Below are 19,989 nucleotides of genomic sequence, written 5' to 3' on the forward strand. Positions count from 1 at the left end.
TGCCTGTCTGTAGAGCAATAACTTTTTAATATTACATGACAGACCAAAAAATGTTGTGAAAACTCCTAGTTAACAAGTAAGTATCTTGTTAATTCTATGAAGCAGTGTTGGGTGCTTTTGTTTTGGGGGGCTGAGGAGTTTGACTGCCATTAGAATAAGCTAGTAAAAAATACAGTTTGACTGTTTCTCTTCCAACATGATAACAAAATCTTCCCTTAAAGGAACGTTTTCTGTTTAAGACCTCAATCTGTGGCCATACAGACTATGACTAAAGACTGTTCTGTGCTACCTTAGGCAAGATAAGTAATTCCTTCTGTGCCAGTTTCACATCTATCTTCTACATCACTTCAAAAATCAAATGTTGAAAATACAAGCATCTCACAAAGAGTGTACAAACCATTGCTAAACTGAACTAACTGAATTAGTTATTAAGAAGGAGAACCCCTTAACACGTGTGTAGTAACTCATGTGGTAGAAGGTGTGTGGCTTTGGCAAGAATTATCTAAACTGGGGCATTTCCAGTTCATACAGGTTAAACAGAAGTCATCAGCACAAATACTGTGTCACAACCTACTGTTCTTGATAGAAAACAGACAATGTATTACTCCCAGTGCTGAAGGTTTCAAAAACCTCAGCTTCCTATTTGCTTTATACAAATGCCAGTTCTATATCCTTTTTGCCCATCCTCAAATATTTACCATCTAACTGCATGCGAGGTTATAACATGCTAATCACAAACTGCTGTTGTACTTACTTGACGGTTACTCTGTTTGAGGTGTCCTGCAGGTCACCAGGATCGAACAGCTGAGATTCCTTAAGTCCCAGCTCTTTGCAGCCTCTTAAGAATAAGATTATATTATCCTGAAATGAGACACACACACACAAAAAAAATAGTTTTAACTTTTCTTCAGTTGCAAAGGTCATTTTATTAAGCCAGCATCTCCCTAATTCAGTAACAACTCACTAACAGTCACGTTGCTAGCTAGGTGAAGAACCAAAGCCATTGCCAGTCACATAACTTAGGAAGTCAGTATAGGTTATGTTTGAAAACCAGATAAGTATTAAATAAAACTCTTCTTTTTTCCCCCCCAAATATAACTGCAACAAATTTGTTTTCTCTTTCCAAACCCAGATGTTGGCTATTTCTTTAAACAAAAAGGCCCTCCTAATTTCCTCACCTACTGCTGTAGGCTACGAGCAGAATCTCAGTGTGTTACAAGCCAGAAAAGAAACAACTGGATTTCTAAAACAAGTGATTAAGGTAGATCCACCATTTAAGCAAGCAGTTCAGAAAATGCGCTGCATGTCAATACTAACTCAAACCAGTTACTCTCATTACACACAACTATCTACTTGTCCCTCTGAGCTTCATCAGCCACTGGGAACAGAGGTAGGTGCTCTCTCCACAAATAGATGCTTGAAGCTACACTTCAGATAGCCACCGCCTGTTAGCAGAAGTAACCCTCCCTTTGCAGTACTGTTCATAGGAGAGTCACACTTTTAGAGTTCCTTACTGTCACTTCACTCAATAACTAAGAGTAAGCCCAACCCATACAAACCACTTTGAAACCAAAGAGGGGTGATAACAGATAGGTTTGTGTGGAGGCAATCAAATCTGTTTGTGTGCACAGATGTCTAGTACATATTTTATACTTACACATGTGCATGTACACCACCACCCTTTTATAGAATCACTGAAGCTTTTATATGCAGATAAGTGCTGAAGATCAAGAGAACAAGTTATTAGATATATGTGCTGCTCAATCAGCAGATGCAATGATGGATGCAGACAAGTGAAGCTACAACATACAGCTTGGTACACTTTAGGGCCTCTCATGTAGAACCTCCAATTGGAAGTGTCCTGCCCTATGAACTGAGAGGAGGAGCACCACATGTGTGGTGACACCTGAACAACAGAGAATTCCACTTCCATAGGAATGAGGAAGGAAAGGCCAGAAGACACTGGGCAGCTCTCAGTGTATACAGCAGGAGACTGAAGCCCTCCCTACACTGGGTGGAAGGCTTTGCTGATGTTCTCCTGACACAGCCTGGCAAGCACAGCCTGGTCAGCTCTGCAGGGCGCAGCCATCAGCATGCTAATCGCGGGGGCTCTGCATGCCAGCACTCTCACACACAAAGCTTGCTGTCACCAGCCACCCCACACAGAAATACGGACTCAGAAATTTAGAGGAGTCCAAATCTCCCTTTCTTCCCTGGCTGAAACTTAACAGCTCTGGAACAGAGCCAGAGGGAAAGAAATAGCAGTTGAGAGAGCAGAAAGCCCATAACCTTGAGAGACAGCATCATTCATGACATGAAAAGATGCTTGTAAAATTCTCCATCTGGCTTACTGTTTGCATTATAATTTTTCCACAGTATTTCCAACTGCAACATGAATAACTCTTGTGTTTAAGCCTTTGAAGGCGGACAGTTCTGGTCAGTTCCAAGTGGTGGGTGGAGCAATGTGTAAAACTAATAAAATGCAAAAGCCTTTAAAACAAAAGTTGTCAACGACATTTCCTAACAAAAATATACAGGACACACACAGCACAGTAACCCAATAGGTTTAGAAAACAATCAAGGGAGGGGAAACTCCAGGGATAACTAATTGTTACCATCCTTATGCCAGAAGTTCATAGCCAAGTTATGATAAGCAGTAGCAACAGTATCAGTCAGTTGGCAGCCCTTTAGCTTGGACACTCAGTCCTGCTGCTGCTGAGCAAATGTCCACTTGTCAAAAAAAAAAACCCCAAACCACAACAAAACAGTGTCATAACCCTACGGCTGTTCTTGTACATGCTTACATTCTGATGGCCATCGTAAAAACAGCATTTGCCAACAATCCCTAACACCATCACACAAACAGTTCCTTATGCAGTCGATGTCTTATCCTGGCATGAATAACCATGGATGTCAACAAGATGTGATCAGTGAGCACTGAAAGAAGTTTTTGCTTCTGTTAACAGTTTCAGAGTTTTTGTTATTCGGTGATTCTAAGATTGGCAATTTATTTCCAAGGATTAAACAATGACAACAAAAATTGCTTTCAGGTGACTGATATTCAGGCCAACCTTGCCTGAATATCCCCAAGTCAAAATGTACCTCACAACACCGCAAAACTAAACATTTCCTGGCTTGCTTCAGTGCAGTTGAAACCTGCGTTTTGTATTTATATTAAGATGCTGGAGAACAGCACTCCTAGAGTGAAAGGAGTCTTACCACTAACACTTAGCTCCTAGGAAGGCTTTTCTCTTTGGATTACCACACCATTGAATGGCCAAGTCCCAGTTTCTTAAGTTCTCAGAAAACTCTGCTTATGTTTTTTGAGAGAAATTACAGCTCCATATCCGTGAGCTCTAACAACACATTTTTTGTAGTCCCTTATAAAGTAGCACTTCTCTGTTGCTGAAAAAGGAAAAAAGGTGCTGCATACACAAGTAGCAGTGCATCTAAAACACTCTTACCTTAAATAAAGGACTGAAAACACACACCTAGTGTGCACATACAGCTCCCTACAACTTGGCAAAGTTAAATGAAGCGTGCAAATAGGTGGCAGAACAGTGGCAAGGATTGCAGTGCAGCCAACTGGCATGCCTCAGTTAGCAGGGCTGTATCCTTTACAGCGGGCTCAGGAGACAACACTCACTGCCCCATGCACGTAGGGGTGACTAAACTGAATTCCCTCCTACAAAGCAGTACCACATGATTCTCTCAGTACACCAAAGGGAGGTGTCAGTGCCTTCCTCTCAGATTCTTCCTCTCAGGTTACTGGCTGCAGTGACAGAGCTGGAGTAGATTCAGCATCAGTCACTTGGTCATCACATTGCACACTATGTGCCCTGCACACTATGGGGACCTGCAGCTGCCTCCTGTTAGCTTTGTGTGATTTGGGTTCACAGTACTGGTCAGAGACTCCTTTCAATCAGCTTCTTCTGGTTTTGTCCTTGTACATCCAGTGGAAAAGTGAGCTCAAAGCCGAAGTTTCTTCTGTAAATTGCACGAGATTTTAAAGTAGAAAAGTAGCTTTTAGCTATGAAATTACCTCAAGCACAAACAGGCTGATTACAGAAGAGAAATGCCTCAGTGTGGTGACAGATAAAGGACACAAGCAGAGGATACACTGACAAATTAAACACCAAATGCTTTGTGCTTGCCTAAGCAGAGCCCTGACAGTCATGATGAGGTCAGCACTTCACGCAATGTCATTTACTTCTAAGTACTGGAAATGCAAGAGTTATCAGTTTTTTGCTGCCCTCAGAGTCAGAACAGAGAACAGCCAATTGCAGATAACACGTGCAGGATTGAAGGCAGAGGGACTGCACCTCCATGAAGGTGGAAGGAGGGAGAATATAACACCTGTCATTTTGTTTGGGCCGTTCTTTAAAAGATGCATAGCCCACGTGCTATTGGTGTGAAGGGACACGACCATTATACTGCATTAGGTCATTTTCCTCACACACAAAGTGGAGCACGAATCCCAAACCCTATAAAAACCAGCAGAAATTGGCAGCTGTGTAGGACAGACACCCTGGAAAGCCACCGCAAATTCACACAGTAGCACTGCCAGCACACAAGATAGTTTGAGCTAGTGAGAATCAAATATTCACAGCAGGCAAATTCCCTCCATAGGATCTGCTGATCAGATGCAATGGAAAACTGCTTGAATTTGGCCCACTTCCACGGCTTTCATCTGTCACAATAGTATACTAAGTATTCCCGCTGTATCCACACTGCAAACCAGAACTGCAGCTTACTGCTGCGGAACGATCGTTTGTCAGATGCACCACAACGCGGCCCAGATGAGATGCACAGATAAACGCCGGGCAAACAAAAGAAAAACCCAGCTATACGTCTGCACAGAGAACCGACTGAAACACCACACGCACGCCACATCTGAGCACTGGAGATACGACTGGCTGCCAGCAGCACTGCCCGGCTTCGCTGGGACAGCTGCCGCCAAACAGGTGGCCTTCTTCAGCCCTGGAACGTTGAAATTTTCTCTGCCCCAAAATAAATTGCAGATTTCTAAAAATATCCATCTCCAAACTGCTTTTCTGAAGCATACTTCAAATTCAGGCTCCTCAAAGCCTCGTGTTTACTCTCAGCGTTTCTTCCTCATTCCCTCACGTCTCCATTTGATATAAATTATTAATGGCGATCCTTTATTTATATAAAAGCGACAGATCTTCATGGGCTGAAATGAAACACACAAATACTCGACCCACGTCCACCCGGAAGGAACTTCTACAAGAGAAACCAGGAACTTTTCATATATAGAATCATAGAATCATTTGAGTTGGAATGGACCCTTAAAGATTATCTAGTCCAACTCCCCTGAATATGTTTTATTGCATCAGAGTATGGATGCATACTGAGCATACAGTAAAACAATACTTTCACCAAACATTTTTCTCCATGATGGATTCCAAATCAGTAGATTCAGAAGCAACTTGATCACAGCCAGGACATGCCCATTTAGGAACCTTATGATGTTTTTGTCTCCAGAAGATAAAGGACTGCAGCAGAGCAGACCTGCAGGCAAACTCTACTGGGGGCATTAAGGGAGGCCTGAAAACCTACATAACCCCCCACCCCCGCAAAGGATCCCAGCCTCACCTAGCCAAGATCAAACACAACATGGGGATAAACAGAGAGAGGTGGCCCTGGGAGCAGGGAGTGAAAGCAGAACTCACCAGTCCTGCTCCATGCCTCCTGACCTGCAGCAGTGACAGCCATGGGCTCGGGCTGAACAGCTGCTGTTTGTAAGCACGACAAAACCTCCACCCACCTCTGTTCATGTCCCAAATGCTCCAAGAGAAACACTAAGAAATGCAGGCAGGACAAGAAGGAGCTGGCTCCTCTCCTTCCTCAGAGCAGCACTCCCCAGCACCCAGACAGAGAGAAAACAACAGAAGGGCAAAGGAGAAAATGACTGCCGGGCGTGGAACCATGTGAGCCTCTAGGAGAAAAAATAGGCCCTGTGATGATTAGATTAAAATGACAAGAATAACACAGTGGCCAAACATGAAGTTGCACTGTTCTGAAGGTGAGGCTGGAGGAGTAGCAGGGAAAGGGCCAAGCATGCCTGGAGGAGCAGCAGCAAGGAAGCCTGACCAGCAGCAGCTCCAAGGGCTCTGCCAACGGGCAGTGAGGACTGTCCTGGCAGGGAACACCAGGCCTTCTCCTGCTCCTCTCTAGGCAGTCAGCAAGGAGGGGATGCATCTCCTCCTATGCCCAGATCTCAAAGACAGTGCACCAGCCGCTGCCTTACAGCACCGTGGCAGTACACAACCTACCCTCCCCTGGTAGTGCAAGGGGAAAGCGGGGCAAAGAAACGCTCCTCCACATCTATCTTTTCAGAGAGCTGCTTGTAGCTTTTTTGGCATCCCGCAACATCTTTGGCAAATAGTGCCAATCAGTAGGCTTGTGTAAAGGAGAAGCACATTCAACCTATGTGTGTTAATGAAGTTTTGACTGAAAACAATACATCAAAACAAAACCATGCCATGAGAACTGGAGGGAAATATCTATAAAACAGACACAGAACAGATGAAAAGCATTACACAGATCAAACTGTGAGTACGCCTGTATTCCAGATATCAAAAAGCACATTGTTTAAAACTGAAAACTTGCAATTCTTCAAGAAAATCGGCACAGCAGACCACTCTTAAGAAATTGCTTTTTGTTTTTTCCTGAATCTATTCTTCACCATCAGGTGATTTGCTTTTTGAAATTTTTGCCCCGTAACGCATTTTGAACACATCTGTAAGCTTCTTTGCTGATTTAGGGTACCACCATCAGTTGTACGATGGTTGTAACCAAAATCCCCCAAAAAGAATAGCCATGCATCATGAAAGGCAAACACAAAAATACAAAATGGCACGGCAGGTCCAGGGCAGGCAGTGAAAACCTCGTGCTGGGTACAGGGTGACCGAAACACATGATATACCTTATTTCTGCAGACTTTAAACATGAGCAGCATGGTATGATGTATATGGAGGGAAGAAACTATGGATAGGAAAGGGGACGTATAACAGAGAGGAAAAGAGGGTGAGGGAAGGGGGTCCATTTGAAAGAACAGGAGCAAGAGCAGCCTTCAACTCAAGAGGCAAGAGCAAACCACACGGGAATCAGAGAGGAGCATGCAGTGTGAGAACAGGGCAGAGCCTATGACTTCACTGATTAAGCAGGTCCTCATGTGTCTCACTGCATCAGGTCATTATCCCTGAGGGCACAAATAAAGCATGTAAACAAATGGGGGCTCAGTCAGCATCCTAGTCTTTGGGGGGAGAGAGCAATCAGATGATGCATAGTTCTTCAGATTTGCCAGACCCAAGATACACCCAGAGTAAGAAGGTTTTGTTTACAGCAACGAAGACTAGAGCTCAGGCAGGCAAGAAGAAAAAAAGCCCAAATCATTTTCAGACTATTCACTGGCTCTGATACTGATGAAATCATAGCCACATGTCAGCATCCACCCTATCTTGGAGAAGAGGTGACTATCTGATGCCATACTCTACGGTAACAGCCATGTTAAGGCCAAGAAAGAGGACAAAATTTCTTTTCCCTACCCCTCTACAGCTGTTTAGTACCAGATCATAATGCTCAGCTTGTAAGTGCTTGGGCCTCATTTTCATGACTTCTGTTAGCCACTTTACATATTTTTGATAATAAAGCTCACCAAAAACAGGGTTAAAAACAAGCTCCTGTGCAGTGAAGTGCAGCCAAGCACTCCAAGAAGCTGCTGGGAATTCAACTTGCCAATTTAGAGTCTGATGGGTAAAAATACCAGGATAGAGGAAACACCAAGAAAATAATAGCACAAACAACCAAAGCCTGGTTACTTCTACTACAATTGAAAGGACTGTTATTTACCAGGCTGTGTTCTGGTTGTTGGGATATGGAATATATCAGTACAAAATTTACTTCAGAGAGGGTTGGCCAAAGAAACACAAAAAAGGAGAGAGTGAAAGAAACATCACAACAGCAATGTGCAAACCAGAGCTCATCATCTGTAGTGTGTAGCCCTTCTTACCCAGCCTCCTGGCAATCTGAAGGAGGGGAAAAAAGGTCACAAAGACAAATTCAACCTTCATTTTCACTCATGTATTTTAGGCAGCTCTCTCACGACTGGGTTCTACATGAAAACAGGCAAGAAATCCACAGGTATAAAGAAAATGCTGGTTTCAACCTTTGATTTATCTGTGTGATTTACTGTCAGAACACGACAAAGTGTTAAGAAAAGTACTCAGAATGTCAGTCCGCTTCAAAGATCTCAAAGGCAGTCATCCCAAACAAACTACTTTGACTCAACTAAAATACACAGACTTTAAAACTAGAGCTATAAATCATAACAACTATTAAATCACAGTAAGAAAGCTTATCAATCTGCATATGAAAAGAAGGAATTCATAGATGAATAAAGTTGAATTACCTCCTGAGTTACATACCCAAAAAGCTCACCCCTGGGACTAATCTCAAGGAACACTGCTAACAGCTTATCCTCCAACACAAACACATCTTTTTACAGACAGCAATCAACTACAGTCAAACACGGCTGAACAAACCTTTACCCCTCCTGACTGCCAATTGTGTGCTAAGCCACAGCACAACAGATGTTTCTCAAAAGCTATTTATATATGTGTTCCTGCTAAGATGTTGTACTGCAGTAGAAATGAAGATTACTTATGTGAAACAAATTCACGTGCTACATTTTTCCCCATGTTTTCCCTACATATATTAGTAGATCTATTGAAAAATACTGTATTTTCTCACACAGTTAACCTCCCTTTCTCTGCCTCCAAATTCCAAGTTACAGGGGATCGTTTTCTCACATCTGACATTTCAGGGCACTGTTACCCAATGCCTGCTCTCTATATTTTGACTGTGGAGAAAATAACCTTATTTTCCAGGAAGAGGACTGTTGACTACTTCAGTGAACCACGACATCCAGCTTGTCACAGGTCATTTGAGATGCAGTAGGGCTAGTGGAAAAAGAAAACTAGGAAAAATCTGCGCATCATGAGCCTCTCCACTTGACAAGGTGTGTCTGATTAATTACCTGACTAGCATGATCTATCATCACTGAGTAATGAATCAGTATAAGTAACTTAAAGCACATGTGGAAAAATAATTCTCAACTTGTCATCACTACAAAGACTGTCTTTAGTTTTTCTGCCTCTCCATAATCAAAGCAGATAGCAAGGACAAAAAGAGTAACTGGAAAGAAGCAACAGGAAGATTTAAACCTGACAATATTCTGAAACATGGGAACCTAATCAATCATACCAACTCGGGATATTCTACGATTCTAAGATACTGTAGTTACAGCCTTAGTTCATGCTCTATTCTTCTCATTTATGCATTGTCTTCCTATTCAGGCACAGAAGCAGACCTCATTCAAGCTGTACAGTCTTGGAAAATACAGGATTATTATAAAAATATGCGCATGATGAATCTTTGTCGAGAAGGTTTTGCTGCACCTGTCTGTACTCAACTAGCTGAGCATATAACATTGAAAATCCAGGGCCAGAAAACAACAGAAGTTTCATACAGTATATTTTTAAGCTTTGAAACTGCAAAGGTACATAAGAAACAGGTACCTAAAATTGAACAATTTGACATGAAACTTCTGAAGGTGAATGAATGTAGGACCACCACTCATCTCTTCTAATAGCTTCAAATCCTCTTCAACCATTAGCATGACTTCACGTTCTTGTTCTTTTCCTTTACAAGGTATGCTCTCTTTTGCTTGGTATATTAAACAAAGCTATCTTCTCTTGAACACCAGCAAGCAGGAGGAGTTGGCCAGCACTCTGACTCCTCTCAGCAAAGACAGCAATCAGCTATGCAAGGTTCAGGATACTCCACAGCCAGAGCAGTTGGGGGGCCTCTGTGTCCCAAAATCCAACTACAGCTGCTGTAGGTGGGCCTCAAAAGACACAGGAAAGCTGCCTGTGGGAGCTGAAGGCCTGGCAGTAGTTGTTAAGATCAGACCAAATCTCTATTCCCGAAGGCAAACAGCAAAATAGTGAAACCGCCAAGGAGGACTCATTCCTGCTCAGTTCACGACCTCTGCAAAAAAAGCAACAAATTCCTCTTCTCATTTCAAATTAAACATCTACTCTTTATTGCCAAGGAATATGTTTTAATAATCTGGGGTGTTCAAGGTTTGATAAACATCAGAAATCTCGTTGCTGCTGTTATATGATACCTGACATACGTTTTCCCCCCACTCACAGCTTTGCATTTTCATGCCAACATTACATAAAACATACTGGACTTCATTAATGTACAGGTTGGGGTTTCCTTGCAAATACTAAAAAAGGCTGCTCAAGTCCAAAGAACACTCCTTTTTCTTAATTGACTTTCTGTACTGAATGAAGTTCCAGCACATTCCAGATGGAAAACCTACATTATTTTCACTTTCAGTTAGGGGAAAGAAAAAGAAGTAAAAAATGTCACTTTCAGATGGCTAGAGTGGTTTCAGTGAGGAAAGAAAGAGGAAGAAAATAATTTAGTTTCTTTCAAGTACATTTTACAGAGAACCAAAATAACTGTGCAAAAAGATGTTAAGTAAATCAGCATCTACTCTTCACTTTGATACGTATTTTAATTGCCTGAATTATTGAATACCACAATCTATTTATCTGCCATTTCCTTCTCAGATTTGAAAACATCCATTTGATGTTCAGGTGGCATGTCCATAACTGACAGTCATCTTGAACTTCTCGAGTTTGGGATTTTTTACAGTAAACATTCAAGGCAAGATGAGCTACCCAATAGCTTGGCAACAATTTACTTACCATCCCTTTACAGTCTCTAGTAAAGCCCTCCCTAGATGGAATTTGAGAAACAACACAGCTGCTCATGAAGCTAGGGTAGCTGCAAATTGAAGTGGACTATGCAGCACAGCCAACCTAAATTACTACTTTTGATTAAGTCTACAGAGACTGTGCAAATGTACTTTCGAAGGCCTACTCGGAAAGCAGGAATCGGATTGCGTTTGGATGGCGGAATAGTTTGCAGGCTAAGCTTTCAGGAAGAATAAAAAGTAGCACAAAAATATACAGTATTTAAAAATTTCTGTAAGTGTATGGGTATAAAATCAAAAGGGAAAGAAAGGAACTCCTCTTTAATACAGCGTCTTCCAATTGCAAGGGTTTCTCCCAGCTCTTTCAGAATGGTTCTGGTTTCTCTTGGCAGTGGAACGTAGAGCAGAAAAAGATCTTTCCTCATACAGAACGGATATTCCTGTCCTTCCATTTACTGTAAGCACACCAGAGGTACATTTTAGGTGCACTGCTACATTCAATTTTCCTCTAAGAATGCAAAAAGTAACAAGAGCAGGAGAAGGAATACATATCACACCAAGTGTTATGAACAAGAACTGTGGGGTGAGAAAAGCAGAAATAGCTTGTCATGTTTGTTGGTGGTGGGAAAAGGGAAAAAAAGTCAGCAATAATTGACAAATCATTCTCATAATTTCAGATTATATTCTAGCTTCCACACTAACTAGACTTAAGATGACCTTTCGTTTGTAGAGGAAAACAATCAAACCACGCTTATGTGTTGTAAGTTGTGAGTAAGGCTAGCAGCGATGTTCATGAATCTTACAAAGAGCAAGCTTCCCACTCCTGAGCTGATAAATGTATATAAAGGAAAAGGGTAAACTTAAAGCAATTATCATTTTTTCCTTTACTCAACAGAGGGACTCAGACTACAGTTGGTTGATCAGAGAGAGGTGTATCTAGACAGCAGAAGCAGCAGACTCCTCCAAGATTATCCAAAGCTTCATGGACCATGAAAGCAGCTGTACTGGCTCCAGAGCCAACACAAATTGCCAGCAATTCTGCTGATTTAAAGCACTGCAGAGCCTCAGCCCCAGGCGAGCTCACGTCTCCAAACTTCTCCTGCAGATGCAGATTTCTGGAGAATGCAAATGTTATACGTGACTACCCAAAATCAGCTCAAGGCCAGCAGAACTTAGTGCCTTTGGCAAGAACCTCTACACTGGCCTTCCTAATGGCTAAAGAATATACACAAGACACAGTACAGCTGTGACTGAATGCCAGCAGTTCAGGCTCAGCACTATGCTCCAGCTCATCAGCCCTTCTACCCCTACCTTCTACTACATAGCCACACAGGGCTTACAAAGTTAACAGATGTATCCCCACTGAAAAAAAAATAAAATAAAAATTGGGTTGTGGAACTATGTGACCATTTATTTATTTCCTAACCTGAGCATGGCAATTTTGTTCCTCTCATACGTATTGTACAGTTATAAAGGACAAGTTTATACGCAGCATATGAACAATATTGTATATCACTATACAATAGAATAAATCATACTAGAAGCTGCGAAGGAGAATACTGACAGCAATCTGCAAAGTTTTTTGATCTTCAGTTTCCTTACATAATAGTTTGTATGCATGCCTAAGTGCCGGATTACTAATATTTCTCATTAAATTTCAGACAAAAGAATGAAATAGGCAATGTGAATGACTCTTCAGAAGATAAAACTAACCAAAAGAATTTTTATGGAAGCACTGTGAAAACACCAAGCATGATTGCAATGACTCACAGTTCTTCCAAAAAAAAAAAAAAAGTGAAAGTCTGGAATCTGAGCAGTTTCAGTTCTCTAAGATCGTATTTTAGAAAGTAAATTTTAATCAGGATTGAGTGGCTCAAAAGATTGGGTAATAGTATTTAAAAAAGCAAGTGATTAATCTGTGATCAACCAGAGAGTAAGGACTAAAGAGCATTTAAGGTCTCAAACACTCCTGGAAAATAGCCAGCTTAGTCTAATACGGAGGGTGCTGACTCTAGGCAGATTTGGGAATTCACACCTTCTCACACAGTCCTTATGGTTATGAGTAGCTTCCTCTAAACTTCAGTAGAACCACTCTAACACCCTGGGCAAGGTAATAAAATAGAAAGCATTACTTTCAGAACAGCCTTCATAGCTCCTAAACTCCTTCAAACTAATCATAGCATTGCGTTGACTTCTGCTCTTTAGGTTGTTTATAGACAGAATGAAAGAGCAAGCAACAACCGGTGGGATATTTATGAAGGTAAAGTATCACCCACTCGAGACAATTCTGGTAATACCTTGCTTACCCAAACCTTTAAGTGACTGCAATGCTTCTCTGAGAGGATGTAATTAACTTGTTTTTTTTCCTTGTCTAAAATTCTTGCTTACTGAAATACCAAATTGCACTCAGCTCATCTTCAGCACTGCAAAAATACAACACTGGTGCGAGCGCTAAGAAGGAAGATGAAGCTGGCCTACCTGTTTCTCAAATAAAACAAACAGATCAAAACAAAATCCAGCCCCCAAAGACAAACAGTCATGTTTTTTCTTTTCTTTTTAAGCAAAAGTTTGTTACTAAATGCTGATTTTAGTAGCAAATGTTATGTGTCCTCTTGGTGAAAAGAAAGCATTTATCAATAATTTCTACCTCTTCATAGGCTTTTATGGAAGTTCAGACAACGGTTGCTGGGAAATGTTCCTTATGATTGGCAACTTTGTAACTAATTTAGCTAATGACTGATGAAACTCCTGCATTTGTTCATTATTTGTTTAATGAAAGAACTCTGAAATTGCTCTGAAAGTAATACCTCCTATTTTATTATGTTGGCCCACAACATCAGAGGTGGATGTTGATGGTATGGCAGTAGAGGTTGAACCTTCCTGCCAATATGCCACTACATTTTGTTGCTGTGTGACAGCTGGCTGCAGAGGGGCACTCTGACAAAATGACATCCAATGTGGAAGCACGTATGATATGAAGGGGTATCACTGAGTTCCCCCATGCAGAGAAAATGGCACCCACTGATATTCATTGACACTTGCTGAATGGTTATGGAGATCAAACAGTGGACGTAGCACAGTGAGGTGGTAGGTGGCGTGTTTCAGCAGCGGTGACAGTAGGTCAACTGTGGTGATGCAGATTTTCATAAACACAGCATTTAGGTTCCTGTTCATCACTGGCAAAAATGCATAGCTAATGCTGGTGACTGCACTGAAAAATGTTGTTTTGTAGCTGAGAATTTGCACTATCAAATAGTGTTACTGTGCTCTTTGTATCTGTTGCAGTTTCCATGGAAATACATAGGAGGCACTACTTTCTGAGAGATCTATGTATGTTGTGCTTAATACATGTTATCAACTCTGCGGTGACTTTTATTTTATCAAAATTTGCTTATATTTTCATTGAAAACAAACAGTACGGCAAAAGAGCATGTCTGGATCACTGTGTGGTGCTCTCAGGGCATTTCAAGTTATGTTTCATGAAATTGTTATTGTGTAAGAAGCAGCTACTTTGTGACCTCTTCAGAGATAACAGAAGAAACTTAATGAAAGAAAACATCCGAGAATTGTACAAAGAGAAAGGATTTTTCTACTTCTGCATATGTCAGGTAAAAGCTGTATAAACTGTTTTTCTACATCAACAGTTGAGAGTTTTATTACGTTGTGCAACTGACCTATGCAGACGGTTTTCTGGCACTATTTTCACAACTTGTACTCTATCACCTCAGTTATCCAGATCTTCTTGTTATCCCAGCAAGGGTCACATTCCTGGCACATATTAATTACGCTGAAAATTACCCTGGATTACTTGAAACCTCAAATAGCTGATCCTATTCACCGTCCTCCCTTTTAAATAACAGAGGATATATTGTATAGTGGTGCTAATACTTTTTATAGCTCTAACTCCAGAAAGTAATACATGAACACCTCTTACCCAGCAGACCTGCTAGCTTTGGTCTGGGAACTCGGACCCAGCTGGGGACGGAGTTTATGGAATGGTGCTACCCACCGACATGGCTGCAGGCAGGAGGGGACAGGAGGCAGGAAGGACAGCCAGGTCAACAACAAAAACCACAAAGCAGCATTCCTGATCCACGCATTACTGACCAAGGAGACGGTGCCGCTTCACAGTTCTGCAACTGACAAAATGACCTTCAGTCCCTCCTACAGTCAGCCAAGAGCTAGCTGCTGCCTGCACGGTACATGTACATCCCACAGACACCTAAGCTATCATCTATGTGACTCATGGTCTCCATCTCCTCATGCATTCACATACCTGACAGGCAGGCGTCCATCAGGCAGCTTCCAGGACCCTCTACAACCGCGCTACTGGAGCTTGAATGTGAAGATGAGGACATAAAGGCCAACCAGCACAGCGCATGGTCAGCCAGTACCCGAAGGCATTAACGCTGTTGCTAGGTAAGAGTTGCAAAGTTGGGATTGGCTTTGGAAAAAAACAGCAAGCCTCCTTCCAACTGAACTAAAAACAGTACCCAAAGGACAACAGCAATGAGGCATCATTTGCTCAGAGAAGGCATTAGAAACATCCAGGGACAGCTGGAAACACCAGTGGGATTTGCTGGCTGCACAACCAGCCACACGACGTGCACCCAGTTCCAGTTATATAAGGCAAGGAGTGGGCAGAGTACCTTCAGTTCCATCAATTTATGGCCTGAAGTTTGTTGCCTCTGACAGGTGCAAGGGTGAGGTTCACATCTGGCACTCAGGCCAGCAAGGAGCCTGCACACTGATACCACATACCAACTCTGGTAACATCTCTCTAGCTGCCACAGTGAAAGGAGAGCTGGTAATGCCCACATCACAGTTGAAAGAAGGAAAAGAAGAGGAGGTGGGGGGCAGCATGTTTAGCATTGGCCATACAGGGAAACACAAGTTTAATTCTTATTCTGCATGAGAACTAGTGCAATTCAAAGAGAAATGCCAAGGTGACGAAGCAGTGTACAGAATGAACTGAAAAAAGTTAAGCTGAGCTCAGCAGACACTTGCATGCATGCACACATTTAGCAAGTTCAATTCCATCCCTTATTTAAAGTCTGAAAAGAGACCTCCCTTTCACACATTTCACAGTAATAAATCAGGGCACAGTACTGCCCCCAAACAGAAACAGACATTCACATCTCAGTAACAGTATTTCCTGCATGAAGATTAGGAGGCAGTAGCAAACAAAAGTGGTAACAGAGCCAGGACTTTAGCAGGACACCGCTCCAAACAGAGGAAGATTGCCTCTGTATTAGAGTATTAATTACCTAGACCATTACTTATATTACTTGTCCAAAAATGAACGCATAACTCTCCCAGATAAAGCATAGGGCAGGTTTCCACACAGTAGCACGAGGCTATGCAGCTTTCAAATGGTTAACAGCTAATGGTTTTGATGTGCCTCAGAGAGATAGCTCAGCCTACCACTGCATTTTTTTGCACAGGCAATTAACTAAGCTGCTTCCTTCGCAGCATTAATTTTAATGGCTTTACAATTGTATCATTATACCTCTGGACATTAAGAGGAAGCGCATTACAATTGGAGAGTACTGTGCCAAGCAGGAAGCAAGTGGCTTCAATCCAGGAGCACTGAGGAATGCAGAAGGCAAGGAGACTTCAGTGTCAGCCTCTACAAACTCTTGACCACAGAACTGGACTTCAGAATTTGACTGGGCTCTGCACACGGACCTTTAAGGCACCTGGGCTGTATTCCATTAGCTGATCTTTCTGCTTGTTTGTTTGAAGCCAGGAAAACAACTGCAGTGTGATCTTTGGAGGGAGAAACATCCCATCATCTGCCTTCAGCACGTATTCTCCTGCTGGCGACATGCACAGCATCTGACAGCAATCTGCTCACACCACCAGAAAAGGTTTTCTGCATAGAAACAGTACAGACAGTTGCTAGCGGACGGAAAGCGCAACAGAATGCATGTTGGCAAGTTGATCCACAGCCAAAAAGGAGATTAGAGGCAGCATTCTTTCTCCTTCGTCCTCCATGCAAGGGCTGGGGTCCCAACAGACCGTTGCTAATTTACCCTGGCTCTCTTGTCCTAGGAGGATTTGGGAATAGAGAGCTTGAGCCCCACTGGCCCACCAGCAGTTTGCAGATCTGACAGCAGTTAGGAAACCTTTGTCCCCGCTCACCTGGAGGGGCTGATCTGGTTGGAGCTATCTGGAAAGCACCCTCCTTTACCTATCCTGAGAGCCACTGCCATCAGCTATCAAAATTCTCTGGGACATGCATCTGATCACATGGATTTTACAGTCAGAAGGATCTGTATCACAGATGCTTTAAGAATGAGGGGTAGCAGTAAATACAGCAAATATTTTCACTTTGATCAAATCAATTTACACTGCAGTTAGTTCTTACTCTGACAAATAAATACCAGGATCTAGCTGTTACCCAGTGCTGAGGCTGCATGTCACTGAAAAAGACAGTTGAGGATAAGACTGTATTTATAGCACAGACCTACAGGCTCCAACCTGTGAGAGGCTTTCCAGAATTAGGGAGCAAGAATACTAACTACAATTTTAACCACAAACAACATTTAAATTGGAGATTTCAGTCTGAGACTTTCCCAGGTCCCTGTGCCCTTAGATTCTGACCAGTCATTTTAGGATTGCATCTAAGCTTAAACTCCTTAGCAACAGCTTTGCAACTGCTTTAAGCAAATGGAGTTCATCTGGTTGGCAGAAGGGACAGCATCTCCTGGCATTGGGTGAAACTACCATTCTTCTGGTACTTAAAGATACTAGAAATTTCTTCTTTAAAAGTTTGGCATTTCTAAAACAGTCACTTGACTACAGCCAGCAAACCAATGCGGTACAAACCACGGCTGAACATGCAGAAGGAGCCAAATCTAAAGATTAATCGGTCAATCTGCACTTTCCACAGGTGCAAATGAGCTACTGCTGGAAACCAGCAAACCAGCTGCCTTCCCCCCCAGAACATAAAGAAAGAGACTGTCATTTATAGGAAAGGTTAATGCCATGATAAGGGCAAGTTCACATTTCAGCTACCTAGCATTAGGTTTTCAGCAGCCACAGTGTTTTTGTTTTTGCTATTTTCAAATGTTATGCTTGGAATCCTTCACTTTGTTAAACCTCCTGTGTCCAACAAACAAACAAAAAAACAAAACAGTGGAAACAATCATTAGTCAAAACCTCTATTTGTATAGGTTATAAACAACCTATACATCTCTATGAAGTCACTTGACAGCCCCAAACAGGTAGATCCTTTGGTTTCAACCTGAAGTGTGGGAGATAGCTGACTCCTCACAGAGCAAGAAAACCATCCATGTGAAACACTAAAAAAATTCAGAAAGGAACTGCTCCCACTGCAACCATCCTCTCAGGTTTGTATACAGAAAAAGCTCTCCTTCCTTCTGAACTGCATGCCAACATTTTAAATTATTTAATGTGAATAAAGTTAATTGTTAATATCTTTTATATCAAGTATCAATTTAAGCCACGCTTGAAAACAGAAGTTGGGAGAGCAGTCTAAAAACAGGCTGTGAATGACACAGGAATGCCTGTGGTATTTTTGTAAGTGTTATTTATTATTTGTATTAACATACTGTCTAGGAGTCCTGGCTGCGGAGCAGGACTCATGGGGTGAGGTGTTAGACAAAAACAGACCAGCAGATGATCCTTCCCACAAAGAGCTTACACGTATTATTAGCACTTGGCCAAAGCAAGTCATGACATTCCCAGTGGCAGTGCTCAGCAGGCTCAGGACACAGGTTAAGCTGTCTGTTAAGCAGCACCTTTGAATCGCAACCCATCTAGTTTAGGAACAGGTCTTGACCACACAACTATGTTTGCACCTGCTCATGGCTGTGGTGCACAGCATGTGCCCTACAAACCTCCACACACACTGGCTTGTGCCATCCTAATCAACAAGGAAACCATGTGAGGTGCTCACGGTGCTGTATTACAGACTTCAGCTTTTAATAGGGGACAGTGGCAGAAAGCACAGCAGAAAGAGACGATCGTGTTGGAGTTGCAAGTAGGGATCACAGCCATTGAACAGCTTAGCTTACCCAGTGCACTGCAAGCACGGCTGCCAAAGAAGCATCTACAGGAGGGGACTTCAGGACAGCAGAGAGGATGGGCTGTGAGTGCTGTCTAGGATCTACAGTACACAGAGCACAGAAAAACTTGAATAATCTCCTTTTCAGAACCAGCAGAGCAAGGTGTCCCTCACTCCGGGTTCTACCTCCAGACATGCAGTTTAGCTGGTAGTTAGGGCCAGAAGGAACTCTCAGGTCAGCTCATCAGCCAGAGTGGCACAGCAGACACAGAGACTACTAGGAGCTGGGGTTTACAGCTATATTCACAGCTTCATCACAAGCAAATAAATAAGGTGGGGTAATTTACCTCCCTTTGTTTGCTTAGTTGTTTTTTGATGGCTCACCTCTTATTAACTGCCTATTATTTCACCCTCTCTTACATCTCTACACTTGGAAGTCATTAAAGTCCAAACTTGGAAGTCATCAACAAAACCTCCACCCAAGCGCAGCAGTAGATCAAATGGATGATTAGTTTTCAGCATCACAAGTAAGTGAGTTTCTGAGCCGAATACAACAGCACAGCAAATAAAATCATTTCAACCCATAAAACGTGAAACAAGATGCCAACGTTGTGCTCTGCATTTGACTCACAACTTTTTCTCTAAATGGGAAGAAAGCAATGTTTTCTGGACAGCATTTGCATGGTTAATTGGAAGCAATAAGAACTTTCAATTCAGACTAAAACCAGCAGTTGAATTTCAGTTTAAAGTTTTAGTAGTTATTGGTTGGCATCTCTTTTTTCCCCACAAAGCTGCTTCCTTCGTGCTTCCTGCCAAGTTTGAATTGATGAATGTTCTCATCTTTTTCTATGAATTAACTGCACCGTCACTGTAGGTTGATTGTTCTACACAGATCCAGTTTACAAACAGTTTGGTTAAGAAACACCTGTTAGTTTACTTTGTATTCTTCACAAAACTTAGAAATCACTGTGTGTATGTCATACAGCCGAATTTATTAAACAGGAATTTCACAAGGTAAAATCAGCCCAGCCCAGATGGCACCAAATCAGATAGGTGGAAAAACAAATGAAAAGTTGATTCAAAGGAGCAGCATAGAAAACTTGGGGGAGCAGAGGAATAAACCTACAAAGACATTGCAAATGCA

The 19,989-nt window shown here is 42.1% G+C and overlaps 1 protein-coding gene across 20 annotated transcripts in view; it reads right to left on the reverse strand.

The window, feature by feature from the left end:
• LIMCH1 (LIM and calponin homology domains 1) overlaps window positions 1-19,989 on the reverse strand; it is a 164,889-nt gene that overhangs the window by 68,565 nt on the left and 76,335 nt on the right. For all 20 annotated transcript variants that reach the window (XM_015285469.4, XM_015285467.3, XM_040699791.2 and 17 more), the window contains one exon: window positions 755-861. In XM_015285469.4, the coding sequence (XP_015140955.2) occupies window positions 755-861 (107 nt within the window). The remainder of the gene's footprint in view (window positions 1-754; window positions 862-19,989) is intronic.

Source organism: Gallus gallus, chromosome 4 (assembly GCF_016699485.2).
Source record: "Gallus gallus isolate bGalGal1 chromosome 4, bGalGal1.mat.broiler.GRCg7b, whole genome shotgun sequence".
In the NCBI taxonomy this organism is placed as follows: Eukaryota; Metazoa; Chordata; class Aves; order Galliformes; family Phasianidae; genus Gallus; species Gallus gallus.